This window comes from Phaethon aethereus (assembly GCF_964289735.1).
Source record: "Phaethon aethereus genome assembly, chromosome: 14".
Lineage (NCBI taxonomy): Eukaryota > Metazoa > Chordata > Aves > Phaethontiformes > Phaethontidae > Phaethon > Phaethon aethereus.
The window spans coordinates 11,913,519-11,938,528 of record NC_138590.1 but is presented as its reverse complement, the minus strand read 5'-3'; the positions used below and the strand labels follow the sequence as shown (position 1 = coordinate 11,938,528).

General features: G+C 47.7%; 1 protein-coding gene across 10 annotated transcripts in view; it reads right to left on the bottom strand.

Moving 5' to 3' along the window:
- EBF1 (EBF transcription factor 1) overlaps nucleotides 1-24,056 on the bottom strand; it is a gene marked incomplete at its 3' end in the record, with an annotated part of 278,174 nt that extends 254,118 nt beyond the window's left edge. For 9 of the 10 annotated variants that reach the window (XM_082006218.1, XM_082006219.1, XM_082006215.1 and 6 more), the window contains exons 1-6: nucleotides 22,737-24,056; nucleotides 21,206-21,362; nucleotides 20,848-20,911; nucleotides 20,581-20,636; nucleotides 11,305-11,378; nucleotides 4,189-4,257 (exon numbers count right to left, since the gene is read on the bottom strand). In XM_082006218.1, the coding sequence (XP_081862344.1) occupies nucleotides 4,189-4,257; nucleotides 11,305-11,378; nucleotides 20,581-20,636; nucleotides 20,848-20,911; nucleotides 21,206-21,362; nucleotides 22,737-22,870 (554 nt within the window). In that variant the 5' untranslated portion in view covers nucleotides 22,871-24,056. The remainder of the gene's footprint in view (nucleotides 1-4,188; nucleotides 4,258-11,304; nucleotides 11,379-20,580; nucleotides 20,637-20,847; nucleotides 20,912-21,205; nucleotides 21,363-22,736) is intronic. The other variant, XM_082006222.1, reaches the window with a different exon arrangement.
- Between the last annotated feature and the right edge of the window lie 954 nt (nucleotides 24,057-25,010).

Genomic DNA, 25,010 nt, shown 5'->3' with positions numbered 1-25,010 from the left:
GACGCCAGCTCTGGCTGCACTGAAAACGCACAAGCCGCTGCTTCGAAGCCAGAGGGAGCCTCATTCCTCAGAAACCGCATCCGAAGCAGCATGTGAAGAGCTTCAGCGTGTTGCTAGAGACGGGCTGGAAGAGACCCTAGTCATCCTCAGGCTGACCCGCCACCTAAGGGCACACAGGCTCAGCTGGGGAGAGCTCCAGCACAAAGCCCGTTCACTTCCACCACAACTAAAGTTCATCTGTCCGGAAGATAGACAGTCATGAGATTGCTTAACTAGGTCTCATCTGTATTGGAAAATCCCAGCGTAGCTGATTTCAGGTCACTGCCGTCCGCCTGCTCGAGTACACTGGAAAGAAGCAAAATTTGGGATGGACCAGCAACCGCCAAGCGGGCTGTTTTCAGCCCCATGCCCGCGCAACGTCGCACGTGGGAGGTACAAGGTATAGCTCCTACGTGCCGAGATTTTCTGCCGCTCTATTTGGGATTGCGGTGGTTATTCCTATGTTATCAGGCAATAGGACTCCTGTTTCCTGGGTGCAACCACAAAAGGTAAAGAAGCCCCAGCAGGCACAGGTAACACCATTAAATATCGGTCCCGACGATGGTAAACTGGGTTTGAAAGTTTGGAACAGAATGCCGAGAGAGGAGCCTCTTTCCTGAACCAAGGAATAACATAAAGCCCCACTTTCTCCCCTATGTGACTTTTGTCATTATCGTCTTTTCTGATTCTTACAAAGCAAACCTAATTAGGAAGCTCTCTCATTAGTCTTCCAGAAAAATTAGCACAGCTTATGCTAATTACTCCTGTAAAATTTAATAAACTCGTTGAAATGGGAATAGTCTAATGAGGTTTTATTTATTGAACTAAGATAACTGTAAGGAAAAAGGTTAGAACACCAGGATATCCAGAGTGGTAATAAAACTACAATTTATTCAATTTCTTCACAGGAATTTTATTGCAAACCTTTTAAATTCAAATACGAGTTACAATTTGAAAGTTAAATCAATCTAGAACTTAATTTAATAACAGGAAGTGCTCTGTGTTGTCTTTAAGTGTGATTACAATGCAGCCCTGCCATTGCACTTGTAGGAGGAATTGTGCGTTTGTACTGTGACAATAATACCCCTTTTAAAATGAGTTCCTGTTCATCGGAGCTTCATCTCAACACATGTAACTGGATTAGCGATAAAATATACAGGCTATGCTAAGAAGATGATTCAGACGCACGCAGGTTTCCAAGAAACTTCCTTGAAATGACTGCTCTATAAGCATAATAGATTTATTTTGTTCTCCAGAGAAAATTTAGATCGCTGTATGAGTATAAATTTCTCTAGGTCCCTTTCACTGCTATATCTGCTGATACTATAATAGAGAAAAAATATAAAGCAATTTTATAAAGGATAAAGTCGTATCCTGTTTCAAACGCAACTACAGACTTTTTTAAATCCCACATTTTGATTAAATAAAAATACACGATTTACTTTTCATATATATCTAGGGTTTGACGAAGAACACAACACATGTAACTTTGAAGTTGCCAAACAGCCTCTTCGCCAAGTTCACTAAACCACCACAAAGACGGAGCTCTCTCTATCCCAAGTTTCTCTAGCCTCATCAAAGAGAATTAATCAATCCAAAATAGTATTCCAGCATGTAAGAAGAGGATAGCATTTCCATGTAAGTACATATGTCAGAAATCCCATGGATAGATTCTACGTTAAATTCTATGTTAGGTCAGAGTCTGTGGATTCGCAGGATTTGATGCAAGACTTAGATTAAATCCATAGGCAAGACTATCAGAGCGTGAGGCATGTGGGAGTGCTTTAGCCCAAATGGTAAATGAGTTCTGTAAGCTCACATGCAAATAAAAATAGCTAAATATGGTTTTGCATATCAATTGACATAATAGTTTAAAATCGTGTGCATGGAGGAGTGACAATGCCGTACAACTAAACACATGTTCTGACTTGTGCAGGCATTTTAATGTCAGAACAATTTTAAAGGACTCGTTTTAAGGTAAAAGGGCTCCATATAGATCACTTCATCCTTTCCAAACCAAAGGGGAAGAAAAATGAATAGGATAAATGTCACAAGAAACATCACTAAAGCCACTAACTGTATAAAGCACATACTTATTTGGCCTAAATTGTTTGAACTAGCCCCGGCCAAGGAAAGGTTTTAAGTACCCTACTGGGACAGATGCGAAGCGGCAACAATAGAAGCCACACTAATGCAATCCAGGTAACACAATCCTGTTTCAAAAACACGGGGAGGGCTAATTACAGTACTGCTGAGTCAAATTTCTTATACCATTGCAACCCACAGGAACAGGTCAAAATCAAATGTTATTCAAACCACAGTCATATCAACCTTCTGTATCAAAGTCACAATTTAAAACCAAGCGAAGAACTTGAAAGCTTAACCCATTCACAAGCCAAGTGTGATTCAGTACGGGTGGTGAGGAAGGGTTGGTATTACCACCTTTAAATTGTGTTTAGCTTGGCATTTTAAAAATAATCTTCAGAATTGGTACCTTTTGCATCAATTTACGTGAAGACTGATAAATTGATCGCTATTAGGAAGCTAAATCTGTTTTTTTCATGCAACTGTTTTCCTCATTTTGCAGGAGGCATGTTAACAGACAGCACCTCTGGCTTTCATAATTTAAAATGATTTGCAACTAGCAGTTTTGCATACTAGATAGTTAAACAAAATATTTCCGTAAACCCGCCATTAGCATCTTAACATCTCACTTTCCAGTACAATGAAAAATTCATGTGAATTTTGTAGCTTTCATGTCGCTCAAAATGCCACTCTAACACCGTGTTTATAGTGTTCAACTCTGCAGCATGCTTATAAAACACATCTCTGTACAGATTTCACTGTGGGGTTCCCCCCCCCACATTCCCTGGTACTGCCTAATACTCACAGAAGATGAAAATACGCCTGGTTAAAATAGAGATACCTGGTGAGATTTAAACATTCTCAGGATTACTTATTGTAGCTAATCAAAACACCTGCTGTAAGCTTCCAACATACACACTTTCTTCCCAAATTCAAGCAAGAACTGTAAATGTGGGAGCCAGGATGAGCACAACGCCAGGCAAGGCTCTGCCATACCCCTGAGCCACTGCGTGTGGCACCCAACACACCAAACCCTCTTCACCTCCTTTCATAAAAATGGACACACTGGCACAGGAGACACTTTAAACTTCATATAGCAAACTTTAACTCAGACAATAACGCAAGGAAAAGCACGCTGTGCTACGCTCTCGCCCCTGTATCTATGGGTAGTTTCCCTTCAGGGTCCCTCTGTTCGTGGATTAGAGGAAGGGTATTGCTTTCCCCAGCTGATGACAGACACTTTCAGTACTTCATGGCCCTTTACCTCTTCTAGAATAATGCCGCATCATAAGCTGGTTATCGCACATGGCTTTGTACAATGAGTTCGGACAATTAAAATGTAAAAATGACTATTTGGCTACCATTTTGCATAATTTGCAAGCACAGAAACTACGCGTGGCTCGGAACAACTAAAATAGATGTATTGTACTACAATGATTTACTCGGTGATGTCAGATTAGCAATATGGATCTGTTTAAAAACACAATAATTAAGACAGGCAAAAATGAATTAATCAACTGACAATACAGTCAAAATAGTATTCCATCCAAAGAAAATAAGAGGAGGGAAAAAAACCTTACTTTGCAGATCTATTTTTTAACTGTTTTTATGCATAAATAAAAACCTTAAAATGTAGATGGATTGCATCCAACAGAACTACTGTAGCTAAAAGTGATAACGATTCAAACATTTTTCAAATAAAAGTTAAATATTTATAAGCACCCAACCACATTTCATAAATCACAAACTATTATTATTTTATTCCTGAAGCTTCCCTGGCACAGCATGTGAATTGAGCCACAGAAAGTCAGAAAGAAAAATCTCCTCTTTATGCACATGAATCAGTTACAAGAACCGGAGCCCTCCAAAGAGCAGGTCGCTCCGTTACCCTCCATATGGCCCTTCCATGGCAATCACAATTGCAAAGCACAACTAATTCGGTATCAAAAACAAAATTTCATCCGTATATACTCCTAATTCTTCCCCATTAGCAACACAGGGCAGGTGTTTCATTATAATGGGGGGGGGGAAATAAAAATGGAAGGAAACAATAGCAGTCCTTACCTGTCAATTATCACCGGATCTGATGGAGTCTCATTTCTGTTGCCACAGCTTTTCTTGTCACAACAGCGGCTACAGAGCAAAAGTGAAAGGATTTAGTGCGACCATTACACTGTAAAATCATCATTACGAACATGGTAGGTTCAAATTGCCGGCTAGAGTTACCGCTCGGTCCCTGCCTGGAGATCAGTCAGATGTAGCGGGTCACATATGGGTTAATTACTATGTTTAACTTCTTGCGCAGCTGGTTAGCAACGGAAAATATAAAAAGAGAGGGGTTTTGCCCCTTGCACAAATAATAATTCAAGGATCACCCAAAACAGGGAGACCTGCCTCTGTAGCCTCTTTTCCATAGGGTTTAGCCGTTGTCCCGCATAAGCTTGCACACAGAATAAGGCAGCTTTTTTCCCCCACTGAGCCTGGATTTTACATTTGCTTAACGCTTATGCTACACGTCCACCAGATATTCCTGCCTCTACACGGAGCCGAAATCCCAGCCTCTGGGAAACCTCCCCCCGAAATCTGAAAGCACAATTATTCTCCGAGAAACATCGTTGTTAATGGGGGAGCTAAAACGCGAGTGCCACCGGCAGCAGCTTTTTATGCTGGAGCGTGCCTCTTTCCCCGAGTTTCCTGAGCACGTAAACGATGGCTAACGCCGCGCAGAGCACAGCTCCGGCGGCCAGCGCTCTGCATCGCGTCAGGTACAAAGCAGGCGTGTGAAATATAAGCTCCGTCTCCCCAAGCCCTGCTCCATCGCTGACCTCGAGGCTGGGATTCTTTTGAACTAAGGTGGCTCATTGTTTCCGCAGAGAAGTTAAATTGTTGTTTGTGATGATTCCTTGTCGGGGGTTATTGTCCGTTAGGAGCCGTAAACATATCGCAGGTAAGCTCACAGGCAATGCATACGTTTCTGCTCAGGGTGGGAATCCCTCGCGGGGCATCTAGAGCGGCGCAGGGCAGCCGTGCTCCCCAGCAGCCCCTCTAAACCCACCAGCTCAAGTCACAGCTAAGCAGGTGAGCAAAGCCTCAGGCTTTCGCCCACCTGCCCGCCCCGAGGAGGAAACACCCAGCTAGCAAGGAAAGCTCCTGTTTTTTGGCATCCCTTAACAGAAAATCCCCCATTGAAGTCAAGGCTCCAAGGAATTAAAAAAAAAAAAAAATAAAAAATCAAGATGCTCCTGGTCTTCCCAAACCCTCCTTGGTCCCCAGGGACCTGCTGGAGGAAGCCTGGGCAGCTCCTGTGGGGCGAGGGCTGCAGGGACCACATCCCATGGTGGCACCAAGCGAGCGGCAGTGAGGACCACCCCGACCCCGTTCGCTCTCCCCGGCCAGACCTGAGCTCATGTCTCCATTCAACAAACTTTCTGTTAAGCCTCAGCCACGTGCAAGCAAATCTTTGGAAACTTTTTTGGAAACCAGCTTGTTCCAAACGGCATCCGGGGACCTGTGCATCACCCTTATCTCAGCAGCCGGCTTTGGGTGGCTGCAGGAGTGACCAACGGCTCTCACTCCCACTCGGATGAACTATTTTCTTTTCTCCAGAAAGTGGAAGAACATCAGGGCAGGAAGAAGCCCTCAGAAGTGCCACGCTATATAAATAGCCCTGTTGGGAGTATCACAAAGGTTCTCTTTTGTTGCTGAACAATAGAGTGAATAATATACAGTTACCCACCAAGATTAGCAATAAAGCAACTAACCACACTAAAGATAACAAAAAAAGGGGGCCTTTTACAAAAACAGCCTGTTTAAACATGGTTTCAAAAAAAATTTTTTGTTTTCAAAGAGAGGAAAATACATAATTCTTTTCACCGCAAAAAGCTTCAAGGCAACTATTCAGGGCTGAAACTTTTCACAGTTAACACATGTGCGGTATCTTCATTTCGGTGGAAGTTACATTGTTTGGGATTGCCAAAAAAAACTGCTTAATTTTACAGCACAATACCACAATTGATCCACCAGAAAATGCAAGAGCCTTGGCACCCAGAAAGTATTAAAATTTAGGAAGGAATAAAATATGCTGTAGGTAAATAGTCATGTGGACGTTCAGGGGGCTTTTTTGCCTATAAAAGGACTTGTCATTGGAGTGCAGCTAGAATGTGTGGGGTGAGAAAATTTACCCACAAACAAGGCAATAAAAACTGCTAATCATTTTTAAATGATTAAAATGTAATTAGAAACAGAGTTGGCACAAGTTAAGACAATGCAGTTCTTGTGACTGAAGCGAATCAGGGCTAGTCCTGACATTCTCACAGCAGACTGGAGGGACAGAAATTGCCACACTTACTCAGGCGAGCAAAGGTTCCCAGGCTCCCAGCCCGAGATGGGCAGATACCACCAGCCACGCGCCACCAGGCTCGGAGGCCAGCACCTTCCCGGGGTGCGAGCCCAGCGGGAGAGGCGGCCGCAGGGGGACGGGCACACCGCGGTCTCGCCTCTCGCCGCCAGCGGGACGGAGTCAGGCGCTGACCGACGGGGACAGCACGGCTTCGGGCGCGGGGGAAATGCTCCCTTAACTCATCGGGTGACAGGGCTTCCCCAGAGCGCACCCCAATAGTCCCAAATAACAGCAGCGGACCTCCCTCCTTGCACCGCAACTTGAGGACGATGTGGAAGAGGTGCCTGGCTGGCACACCCCACCGTCTGGTGGCTCTGTGGCATGAAAGGAGGCCCCAAATGTTCTTTCACGTTCTAGATAATTATTTTTTTAAACCTTAGCTTGCCTTTTGTGTTTTGTTCCCCCAACAGCAGAATCCGAGGCCTCGTCTACCCTAGTCTTTCTATGCAACGAATTAAAACACCATGCAAACCCTTGAGTTTGAGACCGGGGTGCGTGGCACGAGAAGCGCTTTTAATTCAAATTGCCTCGAAAGCTTTGGCTTCTAGTGCCTACTTAACACTTGGAAAAAGGTTCCTAAATATTCGGCACCCTTTCTCCTTTCCCCAAAGGACTTTAAAAATTCTCAGGAGCTTCTCCAAGTCACCTAGAGACCCTCCAGCTCCCAGCAAGGCTCTGTGAAAGTGCAGGGAGAGGTGCCAAGCGCCGGCTTCTTGCAGCCAGGAGGGCAAGGACTTGTCCTCGCTGACTCTCCGTGACACCCATTCCCAAGTGGGGCAAGGAGCCACGGCTCGGGCACAATGTCAAGCTGGCCCGCAGAAAAAGCCTGCAAAAACTGCTTCACTTGGGGGATGTTTGTTTTTAAAACAAGTAGTCCTTGGTAGTAATGAAGTGTCTTGCCCTTAGAACCCGCTCCAGCTCCTGCCTACCCCAGGTGTCCCCCCATCCTGTCATCCTCACCGTCCCCAGGGCTCGTGCCCAAGCCCCACGCCATCCCATCCTGCCCCTCCGCAGGCCTCCCCGTCCCCTGGCCACCACCACTCCCAGCTTTTGTTGCTGCCTTTGTCCTCACCCCAACCCTCTGGGGACCTGCCACTCTCCTGCCGCCTTGCTCCGCACCTTCCTCCTCCCCTTCCCTTCCCCGCAATGGAGCATCTCCACCTGGCGCTGCCCGCCCCGCAGGAGGTGGCCTCCTCGCCCCGATGTCTGGCACCCCCAACCCCCCGGTCCCCAGCCCGGCGTGGTGGCCACGAGCAGGGCTCGCAAGAGGAGCCCTGCTTTGTGTATCTGTGTGCTCGGGCTTTCTGCGGGGACAATGAACAATGAGAAATTACGGGGCGATGGCACGTGGCCAGCACAAATGCGACTTTCCGATCATTGAGCTGCCAGGCTCTAACAAGTCGTTAGCGAGGCCGCGTGGGAGATTTTGCAGAAGCTCCCAGCGAGGTGGGTTTCATCCTGCAGACGGTGCGGCCGGGACAGCCCCTGCCCCAAACAGGCTCCTCGCCCCGAAGCGTGGAGGTACGGGAGCCTCTCGCCAAAACAGCTGTAAGATTTTATTTTACACAGACAAAACCCATATTTTACTCCAACCTCATTCTCAGAAATCACTGAACCATTTTAGCTGAAACTTTCCAAAGAAAGTCAGCCTGAGGCTGACACCCTGCAAAGGACATTTCAGCCAGAACAGTTTAAGTTTGGCAAAGCTGTAAGCCACTGAAGGTTTCATAATGGAAATTGTTGAGGCAATATTAACTATAGATGTCCCTCCCCACGCTGCCTACAATGCTAATAAATTCCACCGAGGCTGTGAATTCTCCCCAGCTATTAACATTTTCGCCAACAGTGTAGATTTTTATATTTGACACAACACAATAAAATCCTTTGAAATAAAGAGCCACCTGAAGCAAGCCTCAGCCCCGCTTTCCTACCGCAACCAGGACTCTCCTATACATTTGAATTCTTTGTCTTATCCGTGCCATAGTTGTAGTATTCTATAAATACCCAGCTTTGTCACATAAACGCAAAGTTTTATTGTGCAGTTAGCCGTGATAGAAAGCACTGCTGAAAGTTGTTTAGAAATTAAATATCTAAAACAAGCTATTTTAAAATACAGAGCCCTCACTATTTCATGTCTGAAATGAAGAAATTTCATCTTAGGGAGAGCAAGCTGTCTTTCACACCATATGGCTAATGGTAGTGCATAGCAATTAGCTGGGCTGATTAATGGGGAACAGACTCTAATTTTATGCTTATAATTGAGGCTGCATTTGCACCCCTGGTGCAAATTCAGCACATCCCAACTTCCACTTACAACAGGCAAGAAATCAAGAGAAACAGAATGGTGTGGAGAGAGATTTTTTTTCCCCTTCTAGACCCCTAAAGAGCATCAGATTTGCAATTTAAAAGAGTGCTAGCAGCACAATAGATGACAGATTTGTGCAATAGGGTCAAGCAGCCTGGTAAACAAACAGCACCCTCTTACACATGTATAGGCAGAGAAGGAAATGGGTAATATCTAATATGAGCTGTAAGAAATTTGAATATGTCTCCCCCACCCTGTCAGGCACACAACATTTGCCTACTATGGTCAGATATTACTTTTTTTTGCTACCCTTCCACGTTATGGTTATGAAACACAAAGCAAGGACTAGCAGTAAATAAATACAAGGGGAAGAATAAAGGTCCTGATCTGGTGAATTTGAAGAACAAAGAAAGTGTAAAGTGCTTTACTGAAGGGAAAGACTGCACATCTTTCCGTATTCCCAGAACGGAAATAATTTTGTCTCAGTCAAAGTATATTGAATGGCCGTAAATCTTTGATGCAGGTATTTGGTCTTTGGGTTAAAACTCAGGCCTCTATATAAAGTTTCAATTTACTTCTTTATGTTTCTATGTTATTACTCTTTATGTTTCCCAAGTATTTGTAAGAAAATTAACACACGAAAGTAGATGGTTCTTACTCTTGCATGGATGGCTCAGTGAGTGGCAGGCAGAAGTAATTCCTACCCCCAAACCTTGCCGTTTAAGAATCAGGAGAGTACATCACCCAGGACTAACAGCAGATTCAGACCCTGGTGCTGCAGGCACTTTGAGCATGTGCTTAATTTTACTCACATGAACAGTCCCACTGTTTTACTGGTCTACTTAGAGAAAAGCAACACATGCACTTCAGCCTTATCAGGTCAGGGGCCTCCTCCAATATTTCCATGAATTGTTCCTAGCTAGGTATCTAGTGTGAAAGTGGTGCTAATTGGGCCAATGAATTTTAGGGCAATTAGGGTTGTCAGCACGACTGGGTTTCCATTTGGAAAGGGAGAAGTGGCCAGGAGTCCTCAGCAAAGCAGTACTGCAGCTCCCAACGGCAGCAGAAGCTCAGGCTCCTCTTGGAGATACCTGTCTGCTCTGATCGTTCTCGGGCTGTAAGGGGTTATCTTTGGTCTCTTGGAAGAAGCCAAATCTGCTGAACGGAAGAGCCTAGAAAAATACAACGTGAAAACTAAAATCCCCCAAACCCTGCAAGGAAGAATTTGGGAGAGCTGTGTGGGATTTTGCCCAGGCTGGCAAAGCAAGGAGAGCAGCTCCTTCTCTGCCAGCATCACAGGGCACAGCCCTCGAGCAGGGTTTTATCAGGGAGGAGCTGCCATGGAGGACAAAACATGCAGATCTCCGAGAATGAAAAAAAAAAACCCACCTTTAAAAAAATTAACCAACAGAGAAGTTTCCATCTGAATATTTTGTCTAAGACTCTCCCCCACCAGGAAACCCTCATCCAAGTTTATTCCCTCAGAAGTGGGCACTCGTTTTTACCCTCAAGTTACTCCTTTTTAGTAAATGTGTTTTGTAAAAGTTACAACGCATGCAATGGCATTTTTACAGTCTTAAAACAACTGATTGTAACAATGAGCTTATGCAATAACGTTTCGTCTTCCACCAGGGAATTATTTTCTGCCATCGAATAACATGTAACAAATTATTTTTTCAGACATGCAAAAAACACCCACTAACTTTAACAAGACGGCAAGGTCAAGCTCTCCTGGGTGTCGGAGGGGTCTGCGAGAAGATGCTGCCTTCTCTGCAGTAAAAAGGAAGTAGAAGAGGCTTCACCTATTTCACTCGGCCAGAAAGGAGAAGGAAGCAGCTGCAGACGTACCGTCTTCAGGGGAGAAGATATTTGACTGCCCTGAATCTAAGTGACCAACCCCAGGCAGGCACGTTCAGGGGAAGAGAGCTCAGGGCAGAGCCAAATCTGCACGGGGAAGTTTAAAGAAAATCAACAAGACGATGTATTTTGCATGGAGGAGCGTTACCTGCTCCACGCTGGCCAAGCGGGGAGCTTGTGTGAACAGCAACCAGGACAAAACAGGCTTCCTGACCTCTAGTCTGAATGCGCATCCGGGGGCGGGGGGGGAAGGAAAAAAAAAAAAAAGACTATTTTGTCATTTTACCAAGGAGGTTTTGTTGGGAATTGGGGGCAGAGAGGTTTATTGCTAGAAGACTATAATTGACTGTTAATTTCGGTGAGGAGACCTTTTGTGGGCTACGGTGTCTAAATGAAAACCAGTAGCGTTCTGTTAAGAATAACTCTTTATAAATAATTGAAAACTAGTGTGACGACGGAGACCTTGCTGCTAATTACACACACTGAACTGTGTTATTTTGGGATTGTATAATGCAAGAAAGATAAATTTAAGTCCGAAAATAGCTGTAGGTTCAACCTAGATTTTAGAGACAGATTCATCTTCTCATCGCTAATTAACTGGAAGCGGGGTATTTCTTACCTGCACATTATTTCATGCGTGAGCAGAACTCGGCACATTTCTGGGTTCTTGTCTTGGCCTTCATATACTATCGCCTAGAAACAAAACACATTTTTAGCTGTGCATCGAGTTGAGTTTGGAGAAAACAAAAATGCATCGCAGTGACCGCAGGCGCAGCGGCGTTGCAAGCCAAGTCGCAGGCTAAAGAGACCGCGTCTGCACCGAACCCGCTCCGAGACTTGCAGTGGAAAAGAGCACAAGCCGAGTACTGCTAAATCCCCTCCTTTCCGTTGCAAGTCTCTCAAGTGGAGTGTAGGATGGGTTTTTTTAGTAGTCAAGACAACCACAATTTTCTTTTCAATTCAGAATAAAATATAAACCTAATAGCATTAAAAGCAAAAAAAAAAAAAAAACAGCAAGGCTTGGCATCCTTTGGGTCCTATTCATTAAAAAAAAAAAAAAAAAAGACAGAAAAGAGAGCGCTCATGTATTTTTAATTATAAAAGCTGCACAGCCCAGGCATTTTCCTGGTAGCTCCTGAGAAAGCGCCTGGGCCTGATTCTCCCCTTGAACCTTGTGATCCACCTCTTTCCCCGGAGAGCGACTCTGGAGTCACAGGGACATAAGTAAGTGAGAAGCAGACCCTGCCAGAGCAGAGGATCCCAAAACAAACAGAGGATCAAGCAGCTTGAGAAATTTGACTCTGAGGTAGCACGGGGAGAATCCTTTAAGTCAGAACTGCGGAAAGACGGTGTATTCGCAGTTCAAGAAGAGCCTACGTTTGCCCGCTCCCGCCAGCGGGACCAGCGGCGACGGTGAGGGACCGGCGTTACGCACTAACTAGGTGAGCGCTCGCAGCCTGCTCAGCACGAGGCGTCCACCTGATCTGGACGGGGTTCTGTTCTCCAGCCGCCCCGGTCCTGGGCACCAGCCCCTCAGCGGCAAGACAAGAGCGAAACCAAGTTGCCTTTGCAACAGCATTTTCTGATAGCACTGAGGTTCCTAAACCTTTGAGGGTGCCGCTCCAGAGCTGGGATCAACGGTTAGAGCCCCAGCCTTGGAGGGGCCACCACCCCTGAGCATCTGAGCATCAGCTCTACCCTTGACTTCGGTGTGACCTTTTCAGCCTCTAAAGTACGGACTTAAAAAGGAGAAATTGAGGAACAAACTCTGCAGATAAAATGACATCTGATACGGGTATCCCTAAAGCTAACGATAAAGTAGATCTTGAAAATAAAACCCAAAAGTATCCAATATGGATGAAATACATTTTACGGACTGAGACCACTTTGAAATGGAAGCGTGGGAAATAAGAGAAAAAATAGAAAATGAGAAAAAAAAAGTTATCTTAATATATGATGAAGAAAGATCATAAGAACAGCTTTCCCAGTCCTTACAAATACAACCCACCAAGGGTAAGAGGTGGTGTACCTGCAAAGGGGGCATGGACCTCAAGACACGCAAATCTGAAGAAGCATGAGCTGATTTTTAACACAATTTTAATAGTAATATGCAATATTAATATTTTGCATATTGTATAGTAATATGCAATATTATGCATACAAATATTTAATAATATCATGAATGGGACTGTGTTATCTTTGTTAGGTTTTTTTTTTTTTTTTCATTTCAGTTTTGCTATGTGCATTCCTCTAAACCCTGAGAATCGGCGGGGTTTTTTTGCTGATAAGATAAAACAGAAGCCACCGGCATCGTTGCAGCTAACGGGTGCAGAGTTTCACCCGACTTCTGCCCTCTCGTTCCACCAGCGAGGCACAAAACCTGTGAACCCAGCACTGGTAGCAAAGGGACACAAAAGTTGTGGCAGGACACGCGCAAAGCCCCTCCAGCACAGCCACCGGCAAACCCCCCTGGCCCCCAGGGACCCACATCCCTGCTTGGTTGCTCGCCCACACCTTCAGGTACTTCCACATCAGCGCCCAAGACAGCTACAGCTGGATTGCAGCACTGGAAGATGGCACTAGTGTCATCCATGTGTTGCATCAGGAGGTGGGACAAATTCAGAAGATCCTCATTTCCGTGCATGAAAGGGGAAGATGGGGTGAAGGTTCTTCCAGCCAAAACCAGGGAATGAGAGTAACCCCCTGACAAGCGATGGGGTCGGTCAGTGGGGACATCGCAAAGACTCCAGAAAACCCCGAATCAGGTTCCACCTGGCAATGGGACAGGCCAGGCAAGGGCCTTTCTGCTCATGGCACTTTTTGGACTTAATCAATAATTAAAGAGCAATCGGCCTCTGAGGGTGCGGAGCGTGGGGGTAAAGAGCAGATCTACCCCCGAGGCTTTTAGTGGTGACAAACACCTCCAGTCCCCGTCCAGCTCTAGACAATCGCAGCATGACACGGGGTGAACGGTGCCTGAGAGACGACGGCTGGACTTGGCTCATTCTTCTTAGACTTCCAAATCTTAAAATAAATTTACCCAGTAGCTTGTTGCCAGTGAAGCCAAGGAAACACTAGAAATGACAAACCAGGACACAAAATTTACTTTCTTTTTTTCCCCTCCCCTCTCTCTTCTCTTCCTGCTGCTATGCTTACTTAACCTCCAGGTACCCGCTTAAATAACTCAACTAAACAGCCATAATGAACGGGCAGAGTCAACACTGTGGTACATAATCACCTTGTCTGTTGTGTTTAGCATCAGTGATCCCTTCTTTGCGTGCATGACATTCTGCTGCCTTCCTCTACATTAAGGATTTGCTTTTCACTTTATTTGCATTTAATTACCAATGTTGTACACATGCACATTTCGTTTTCTCCGCATTAAGCGCGGATACTTCTGCGTACCCTATTCCTGCAGGAATTTCTAGGAAATTCTAGGAAGCGGGGAGAATTGCTGAGTTCGTTTCTGAGCAACTCATCCCCAACTCCCATTCCCACATCCCAATTTACTGGTGCGGACGGGTGTGTGAAGCGCCAACTGTTTACTTCCATGAATGGCTGCCCGAGAGCACTACAGATACTCTACCGACGTGCAAGCTGCGCTGCTCTAAAGCATTAATTCTACAATTAGTTTCAAAAAGGAAACAGGAACTGCTAAGGTTTCAGATCGTTATAGCTGCCAGAAGTATTTTTACAGGAAGGGTCTACAGTGTTACTGTTGTGAAAATTTTAAACTGTAAGATTTGGAAAGCTGGGTTTTTTTAACAAAAATATCTTAATTTTATGATTGTTGTTATTATTTTTTAAAGCTTGGGCTTTAAAACGGGGTGATTGCGGCAGGAGTCCTTGTCGCACTAATGTCGTCGTGATTTTGTCGAATAGGGATCACGTTAATGAGAGATAAAGTGAAAGTTACAGTGTATAAACTTAGACCACAGCAGAGCTAAAAATAAGCCTGCAAATACACATCAGAGTTGCACAACAAAACACCAGCAAAGGAAATGCAAAATTATAGACTTTGGGTTTTTTCTTTTTGTTTCCTTCGTGTAGTTTTAACTCAGTGTTACTTCGTAAGCCTTTCAAAATAGCTTTTCTTCTCCTGAACAACTTAAATATTTCCCCACAAAATTCATCTTCCATTTTGTAAGCCATTACTCACCCAAGTAACCTTTCTACAAGAAGTCCCACTGAGTAACGATCACTCATGCACAAACGGATTTCAAAATCAGGCCCCGAAAAATTAGTGTCAAAATATAAGACTTCCTCGCTTCCATTTAAATAAAGCTGCATAAAAAGTTAAATCAAATGCAATTCACTGCTTGCCAGCAAATAAAAATTACTAAATTGAGCACAGCGCAGTCGTTTCTGGACAACAAGTGCGTCCAACAATTCGCCTAAACTTTTCAGTGACAGAGTTCATAAAAGAAAAAAAAAAATAAAATAAAAGGGGGGGGTAATATAAAAGTCAGGACTGCAGTTCTCATGTAATCCACTTCTTCCCCGGTAAAGACGGCAGGATAAAGCAGTAAAAGAACTGACGAATAAGTTGGAAAAATATAGAGCCAGATTTTGTCCTGAACTATTCCTGAATAAATCCAGATTTATGCTGGTACAACTGAGGGCAGAATCGTTTTGTGGTGTCAGTTTGCCAATCAAGCAACCCTGCTTTCTGAACTGGATGAAAAACAATCTTGAAGGAATGAGATCACGGTCATTATATTATTCAGTTATGTCATGGCCTTGATTTTAAGAGAGTAAGAGAAGGAGAGAAATCACCAACATGCATCTAAATCCACTCGCTTTCAAATTCCTCATCAGTTCCACAAAACAAACTATCTCCTTTACTGAAATGAAGGAGAAAGAAAAACTCGTTTAAAATGAGGGTCTTTTCAAAAACAACTAAAATGATTTGGAATGACGTATACAGCCATACACACAGAGAGAAAATAAAATCCTGGCCCCACCGAATTCAATAGGAGCTTTGCAATTGACTTCAGATGGGCCAGAATTTCACCCAGAGAGGATTAGGCTTGTATCCGCTATATATCTACACAGAAAATACTGTGAATTACATTTATTTGGCTTCGAATCCTTAACTCTTAATTTCCCGAGCTTTTACCCCTTCGCCAGGCAGCTCATCCCAGCGAGGTTTATCCCGGACCGGCAGCGCAGCGCGGGGTCCCAGGGCGAGGAGGGTTAGTTCTTGCTGCGTCTCTCAGCGCACAATTCAGAAGCATCTAATTATTTTATCCGCTCTCCCTCTGCCTTTGATACACAGCCTGCATATCCACGTATTCACACAAATTAAATAAATTTATCTCTCCTAATATGTTCATTTTTAATGGTTTTCAAACATTCACATGGAAACAGCTCTAGCGTAAATATCCCAGAACAAATGGCTGTATATTATACAGGAGGGAGCAGTTGGGCTGCCAGACTGGGAATGCACCAGGCCATCTGGCTCAGGCAGTCTCTCCAAAATCCTCAGCTTTGTTTTCACCCTCAGACTCCAAACAACACATTTTCCACTGTGATGAGTTTACATTTTCCCAAACACAGGTCCTGATCATGCATGCAAATTCCAAACTTCTCCATTCCTCTCTGTACAAGAAAATTAAAATCACCTGCGCTTCTGACATCTCACCAAAGGCACAAGAAAGCTGCTAAAATCTGGCACAATGTAAACTTTCCCCGTCACAGGGGTTAGGTTTTGTTTTATGTTTGTGTGAAATTTCTCCGAGTCTGCTGAGGCTCCTCTGAACTTATTGATAACATTTTTTTTTCCCATGCGTGTAGCTGCCAGAGAAGGGCCATGCTATGCACAGAATAGAGAGCTGATCAAATATCTGCAGACGTCAGAGAATGATAGAGAAGTCAACAGAAAAACCATTTGCATCCAGAGTTAAAGGACTGCAAAAAAAGCAAAATATAAACAGTCTAAGTCTGAAGGAAGGATTTTTGACTCATGAGGACTCTCAGCAACAGACAATAGCCATCGTGCAAAACTTATGATTTTAAGATGCCTGAGCCATATTAGCATGCGTTATATCTTATGGATGAGAATGGCTGAAGAAAAAACTTGTGGGGAACAAGTATTTCAGATTTATTTCCTCCATTTTTCCTAATAGTGAGATATCTCAACTTTATGAAAATACAGCCAAAGAAGTAGAAGGCATCTCTTCTCCGTAAATACATTAAAATCCTTAGACTTGCCTAAAAACTCCGGGTTTATGGGAGCAGGCATATTTCACATTTTGCAAGCAATTTCAAAATGCATTATTGTTAGAGCCAGACCTTCTGCGGTAGGAGCTGCTGCTTTCCGGAAAGAAACAGCTATAAAGTTTGGGATCCTACGGGGTTTTGAACGCATTAGGAATGTGATCCCAACATAAAACGAGGTGCCAAGATAACATAAAAGAAAATTTAATTAAGCCAGTATTGACGCCGAATGTTGTTACCCTAACTGAATAGAACTTCTTCCCCGCAACGTTCACGATTTGTGCGCAGTGTTCACAATTTTTCAGTGATGGGGGCACATTTTAGAAACGTAGCGAGACCCCTCAAAGGCATGTAATCCCCATCTTACCCAACACTTCTCTGGGGCCACCGCCAAAGGCCAAGCACGATATCCCGAACATAACTCGAAGTGATGCCCTTTGAGACCCATCCCGCCGGGGTTTCCCATTCAGAAGTCCCACAGCCCCGGCTACCGAGGAGCGCGCGTGCAGCGAGAGCTCATGTTTTGGGGCAGCGCATGCACGGATCATACCTACGCCCCACAGCTGCCCTGGGATGTAGTCTGCAACTGAATTCTTGGTTACTTCAGTAACGCCACTCTCCGGCCCCGCCGCCCACACTGTATCACAGCTGACAGAGAACGCACACGCGCGCACCGGGACACGTAGACCCCCCTGTTCCACCTATGGCACGACTCGTGCCACGAGTTCCTTAGCTGGGCACAGCCACGCAAGCAAACCCCTGACTTATTCAGATCAAGAACTCTGTAGGAGCAGGAATATCTACCAGTTGTCGATTTTGTGTTTGTACGTAATACATACACAGCATCCAGCATAGCAAAGCCCTGCCTGTCTGCCTCCTGCTATAACGCATGCTGCTAATGGGACATTTATGCTAAATCTATAAGCAGCGATCCTATACACAGAAATCTAGGTCTGATTTGCAGAATGGATTTTATTTTATCTTACCCAACTTAGTAATCCGTGGCTTTACAAAACCTTGCTATTTATAACTGGGAGACAGAGAGAATACATTTAAATCTGATGCGTCCATGTTTTAAATATATATACACTTAATATAAAAAAAGAGCCACAGATACTTTCCTGTATGATCTGGGGAACCGAACTCATTCAAGCTTTGCTTCTGTGGGACTTTTAATTTGCCACCAGAAACCTCAGAATAGCTGTAATTTCAGTCTGGGAATTCACAATTATTGAGTGTGTGAACGTGTGTGTGTCAGTATTGAGAAGATACTTGCCAGCTGAAACATGTACGCTTCTGCAACAGTTTCATTTAAAAGTAATCATTTCATTATCCAATTTGTTCTGAGCGTCATACATTAAAATACTGCACCTTCCAGTAGACTGACAATATATATTTAACTTTCATTAAAAATTGAAGGATTTTCAGACAGTCTTTGCAATATTTAATTACAGTTCGATGATTCAAAAGTTACTTGAGAATCTTCTATATAATTCACTGTCGTAAAATATAAATGATATATTCAACATTTGGGTGAGCTTCTGTCATGTGTTGCACTTCGCTTCTAATAAGCATTCAGTAACTGAAGCAATCGCAACTCTGAAGTAATTTTGCTTTAAAAAAGAAAGAAAGAATTAAAAAAGAAGAGGGAGAATTTAGCCCCCGGCCCCCGAAAAAATTCAGAGCGGCACATGCCACAGTTTGGGTATGACAATGTCCTATTTTTCATAAGCAATTATAGTCGTGCCTAAAGAAATTATATTCATTAAATTAATACGTAAGCAAACATGTTTGTGTCTAAAATAGCCTCTCGCTCCCCGTTTTCTAATCTAAGTTCAGAGAGCTTTTGTTCTTAAATCCTCGCTTCTCAACTCCATTACACTTTCCCCAAAATCTGTAATTTGCACTAACTTTGTTTTTGTAAGACTTCCTGAAATCAGATAGATTTTTTTTTCCTTCATTGTGAATGGGCTTTAAAGCTACACGGTAGGTTTTACAAATAAACTGTATCTCGGGGTTTTTTTCCCCCTTTCTCTCCAAAGACCCTCTGATGACTTGATAATAATGAGAGACCAAGAGGTCAAACAGTGCCTTAGGATGAACTCTTCATATGCAAGATGCCTTTGTTAAGAAAATTATTTTGAATCCGCTGCTCTACATGAGTTCAGGGCTCTGTTTTCACCAGGATTATGAACAGAGGCTTTTGCATTTCCGTAATGATAGGCAAGCTATTTAAAGATAATATTTATTAATAGTCCCTCTCATACGGTTTGCAGCGAAATATATAAGCTCCAAAAGGACTAAAAAAAAGATCTCGTATATCAGTAAGATTTTTTTACTTTTAACACAAACTAACCAATTTGTGCCTGCAAAACAAGGAATGACAGCAAAAGCTTTCCAAGATTTGTTATGAAGAAGGGTATGTTGCTGCTGTTTTAATTCCTACAGGGAGCGGGCTCTGGGAGTGTATAGTTTAACAGAGTTCAGATGCATAGTGGGTTGTCTAGTAAAAGTCATCCACGTTTCTTTTTTCTTGTTTTTTTTTTTTTCCCCTTTCTGTTGAAAGACAGTCTTCAATAGCAGGAAAAGATGTTTTGGGACCATCAAAGAGAGTTTTCTAAAACAAACTCAGCCCTTAGAGCTTTATGTTTTGCTGTAGAAAAGAAACCTAAGTACAAGCCAAGAGTTTTTTTCCCCTACAGACAACATACAGGGACTGACTTTTCCGATCGGTGCAAAAAGAAAGCTTAATGTTTTCCCTAAATAAAATTTAAGAATTTTCTTTAACAAGTAAAACAGATTAGGAGGGAAAAAACATATCTTAAGGATAAAAGGGCTTAAAAGCTATCCAAACTATCTAAAAGAAACGCATTATGAGAGAAAAATGTTCTGACAGGAGCAGAAGAAAAAGCTAGAGTAACAAATATTAAAAAAAAAAAAAGAGAAGCGATTTGTTCAGCTAGTCCCTTTGTAAAAATTTGTTTTCATACAGGAAAGTATTTTTTACAGGTAGGCACGCACGTTATCGCTCTGTTAAGGAAGCTAAAGAACAAGCTTAAAATTAGGGTTAATCCACTGACAAGGTCTGCTGCCTTGCAGCCCCCCCCGAAGCCCCACACCGAGCTCGCCGCGTTTCGGGGGCTATCCCGAGATGCCGATGTGCCGCGATTTGATCGCTCCGCCTGTAGCCCACGGCCCCGGCGGCAGCGCGAGTGAAGAAAGGACAAACGCGGCCACGGCGCCTGGGCAGCGACTTCTGCCGACGGCGCTGGGTGGGCTGGGAGATTAATTCTTATTAATTAAGCGGCAAAACCAGCCCCAGCCCGGACTAGGACGGCTGGAGGGGTCGCCTTGCGTGTTTTGGAGCTCCCAAGCCCGGCGACGGGCAGGGTCCCGCGGGGACCCTCCCTGCCGCTCTCGCAGCCCCGACGACGCCGGGCTCGGTCCCCGCGGTTCGGCCCTGCAGCCCCCGACGCGGCGCGGAGCGGGGAGCGCGGCCGCGGAGCGAGGCGGCGGCAGCCCCTTCCCCGCCGAGGCTGAGCCGCTCCGCGCCGCGGCGGGGGCGGGTTTCGCCTCCGCGGGCCGCCCCGCCGCGCTCCCGGGGGCCGCCCCGACGTCTGCCACCCCCTCCAAAACACCCCCCCTCCTCCTCCGCGGGCTCCCCGCGACAACCTACCTGCTTGGTCATGGAGTCGATGAGTCGGACGTAGAAATCCTGCTCTGTCCTGATCCCTGAAAGAAGGCAGAGATGTGAGGAGCGGGGCCGGCCGGCTCGGGCCCGCCGGGGGTCCCACCCGGGGCCGGGCTGCGCCCAGACACCGAGCGCGGGGATGCGCGGAGCGGAGGGGAGCCGGGGCAGCGGGTCCCCGGCCTCCGGTGGGCTTTCCAGCCGGGGCGGCGGCGGGGGGTGGCGGGGCTGACACCGGGGGCTCCCAGCCCTTACCGTTGCTGTAGAGCAGCTGCAGGCGGTAGTGGATCCCGTTGTTGGTCTTTTCGCTGTTGGCTTCCTGAAGCCAAAGAGGACGCGGGAAGCCGGAGGGAAAAGAAGAAAAAAAAATTCATATGAAGCTTCTCCATCACTCGCACGCCGGGTGCCCCCGGGGCTGGACGGGGCAGGTCTCAGCCCCCTCCCCTGCCTCGGGAACAGGGAGGGCTCGGAGGAGACCCCCCCTCCCCGGCTTCCCTCCGGGCCGGGGGAAAGCGAGGCTCCCGGGACGAGCCGGTGCCGCGGCCCCGGGGGAGCAGAGCGGGGAGGGCCCGGGAGAGGCGGTCGAGCCCCCGCGGGGCGCCGGGCTACTCACCTTCTCCTTCTCCACGAAGCCCACGAAGGCGGTGCGCTCGATCTCCACGGGCTGCCCCTGCCGGTCGTACAGAGCCAGGACGAAGTGGAAAAAGTTGGATTTCCTCAGGTTGGAAGGAGGCTGCTTCTCGAAGTGAGCCCGGGCCAGACCCACTCCGCTGGGACCAGACAGACGTGGGTTAGCGGCAGCCCCGACGGCGCGGCCTCACGCTCCCCCCCAAGCCCCGCCAGGCGGCTCCCGGGCCCCTGCCTTCCCCCGCCGGGACCCGGCCGGGCTCCCCCGGGGCTGAGCATCCCAAACCCGAGTCGCCCCAGGGCTCTTCCCTCCGGGCCGGGGGAGAGGCGTGCTGAAGCCCGCCGAGCCGGGACCACGGCACAGACCCGACCTCAGCCCGCCCTACGGCCACCCCCAGGCTCCCCCCTACACCCCTCCGCGACCCCCGGCACCCACCACCCCTCCCTGGGGGCCGTGTCCGCTGGCAGCCGGCCCTGCACGGCGGGGGAGCCGCGCTCGGCCCCGCCGGCGCGCTGCCCCGCGGAGTGGCGACGGTCCCGCCGCTTCTCAAACTCGGCTCGAAGCTGGCACCCAGCATCCAGGTGCCTTATCCCTCCGTTTCAGTCCTTCAGCCTTTTCCTCCCCGGGCCGGAGCGGTGGGTAAACACCGCGGCGGCAGCCCAGGAGGCAGCTGGGAATATCTCAGGGTTGTCCCTGCAGAAACTTTCCCTTCCTTAGAGGGCTCCAAAGGGAGGGGTGCGGGCCGAGGTGGGAGACACCGGGAGATGTCAACATTAAACTTCTTAACTGATGCCGGCTCCAGGGCTCAGGCTGCGAATCCGGCATCAGGGTGGTGGTGTTTTTTTGGTTTTGTTTTTGGTTTTTTGGCGGGGAAGACGATGGGGCGAAGGAGAAATAAGAGAGAAAGCGAGGCTGGGCGCAGCTTCGCCAAATCCACCTCCCCTTTGAAGGGATGTCTTTAAAAAAAAAAATCTAAGATAAGTAGCAGTGGTTTTACAAAAGGACTTCGAATTAAATTCCTCCTCGCGAAAGCTTTGCAAAACTCCCTGCTTATCGGAGGAGAAGAAGGGAGGCTGCTGATCCTGACGGGGATAAGAAAGCGAGGTAGAGAAATACATTTTGGATACATCCGTGCACAACTCGCTGCTTATCGGAGGAGGAAAGTGTCATTTGAAGATCTTAAGACTAAATCAGCAGCAAACAGAGTTTTGAAAACTCCTTCCTCCGCGCGAACACAAGGGGCTAGAGAGATTAAAACCCACCTATTCCTGCCTAGCGAAACTCGCCGCTTCCTTCATTATGATTATTATTATTTAATAAAAAAAAATCATTCCTACGGGACAAGGGGGGTAAATATTTAACTGGCGACATCTACGCGAAACTCACTGCTCGTAGCAGAGCTCCAGAGCCGGCTTTTTGTTGGTGCGGGGGGAAAGGCGCTGCCCGCGGGGAGCAGCGCTGCAGGCGGCGTGCGCCCCGGGGCGCGGAGCGGGGCGCGGGCGCGGAGCCTGCCTACCTCTGAGCGGCCGTGCTGGCGTCCAGGACGCCGGCTCCCTGCATCCACGTCCGCACCGCGTTCATCCCCGCGCCGAGGGGCTCTTCCTTCATGCTGCTCCCACTCCGCTGGATGCTTTCCTGAATCCCAAACATGAATCAGAAACAACAGCGCAAATCTTCCTTCTTTAGTCAGAAAAAAAAAAGTGATAAAATCGCCAGGCGGAGTGTTATATAGGGTTTTTTTCTCTTTCTTTTTCTCTTTCTCTGCAGCTGATCTCTGGAATCAAAGCAAGTCAGAGAAAGCAAACACAGGCACGCACATTAAAAAAAAAAATAAAAAAATCCAAAGGCAATCAGAGCCCGGTTTTGTTGCTGCTGTTTGCTGCGTGTGCAGTTTGTTTGGGTGCTTGGAGGGGCTGGCGGGGTGCTGGGGGCTTGTTGCAGCGCTGGCAAGCCGGAGGAGTACTTGAAGTCCCTTTTGTATGAAGACACCCCTCGGATGGCAGCAGGCAAAAAAAAAAAAAAAAAAATCTCAGATGGCAGTTTAAGAAACAATAGGACGAACGGGAGCGGCGGCAGGCTCCGCTACATCAAGTGTCATTTTCCAGTGACAAGAGAGGCAAGTTTCCCCCCCCTTTTTTCCCCTCTCTCTTTTCTTTCTTTCTTTCTTTTCTCCCTCTTTCTCCTCTCCCAGCCGGAGCGCTCTTTCCTCCCTCCTTCAGCCGCGCAGGAAGCCAGTTGCCGGGGCCGGGCGCACGCCGGGAAGGGAGCGAGCGGGGCGCACCCGCGGCGGCGGCACGGACGGAGGGACGGAGGGAGACCCTGGGGCTCCCGGTGCCCGCGCCCCCTCCCTCTCCCGCAGCGCCGGGGCGGACTCGCCGTCTCTCCCTATGGGAGCCACTTTGACTGTCCCCGCCGCCGAACACGAGCCCCGCAGCCCCGGCGGGCGGGGGGCGGGGCCGCCTCCGCCACGCCCCCTCATTTACATCGCGTCACCGTTTTCTCCCCTCCCATCCGCGCGGCGCCGCCGCCAATGGTCGCCCGCGAGTTGCCGCCGCGGGGGCGAGGGCACGCCCCTCCTCGTTAGCATAGCCCCGCCCAGGCGCCCCGGCCGGCCCGGGGGAGCGTCGCCCCGAAGCCCCCCCGGGGGGGTGGGGGGGAGGGGGGCATTAATCCAAACGCGATCGCGCCTTTGTTCATCAGCGAGGCCCCGCGCCAGGTACCCAGGGGAGCACAGCGCGCTGCCGCCCCCGGGACGGACTGCCCAAAGCCGGGGATGCCCCGTGGTGCCCCCGGCTCGAGCCCGGGAAGGAGAGGCCGCCTCACGCAACGGGATTATTCCCAGGGCGAGCGCCGCTAGAAACACGCGTGGGGCCGGACCTGCCCCGGCTCCCGCCAACTTCCCCGCTGAACGCCCGCGGCTCGCCCCGGCTGCCGCCCCGTTCCCGGGCAGCGGTGCGCTGCTTTGCGGCAGAAGCACGCAATTCCCGAACAGGACAGGTCACGGAGAAAGCCTGATTTTTTTTTTTCCTAGGGAAAATAATAATAATAATAAACCCCGATTCCCGCCCTCGCTGGGCGCACCTCTCCGCGCGCTCCCGCATCAAGCCCCATCCTTCCCCCCGCGCAACCTGCTCCCCAGCGCCCCGGGGTTTTGCCGCGGGAGTTCGCTGTACCGGCTGCGTGGGTTACGCCTCCGCACATACAGGCTTGCCCGGCGTTTGCACATGTAATAAAACAAACCCCGCTGCATCCCGGCAAGCCGGGCTACTCGCCCTCCCCAGGGCGATGCCACGCTTCGCGGAGGGTAGCGCTGAAGTGTCTGCCCCTGAACTGCTCCCGCGCCCCTCCATCCCTCCTCGAGGTGCGGAAGATGCTGTCCCGGGAGCGGCGCGCCCCCGGGAGTGGCGGGGCGGGCGGCTGCTGTCCGCCCCTTCCAAGGAACAGGCAGCACAGGTACAACGCGGTATAGGCACCGGCACACAGCTCCATAGGCACCCTTAGGCAGTCCGACAACTCTATAGGACCCTTTTCCAGCCCACCTGTACATCAATTCGTGTGCAGCGGCCGTCTGAGCGCACAGCTGAATCTCGGCTAGAGCTCCGTCTCAAAAGCAGGCGCAGAGCCCGCTGAGCAACGGCGCCCGATCCCTGGCTTTAGGCGAGCCCACCAACAAAACATCCACATCGAACTATGCTGTGTTCTCACACAGGAACCGTTACAGGGAGCAAGTGTTCACATTTCCTGCAGGTGATATTTGAATCTGCACATAATCCTGCTGTGTTATATCTCT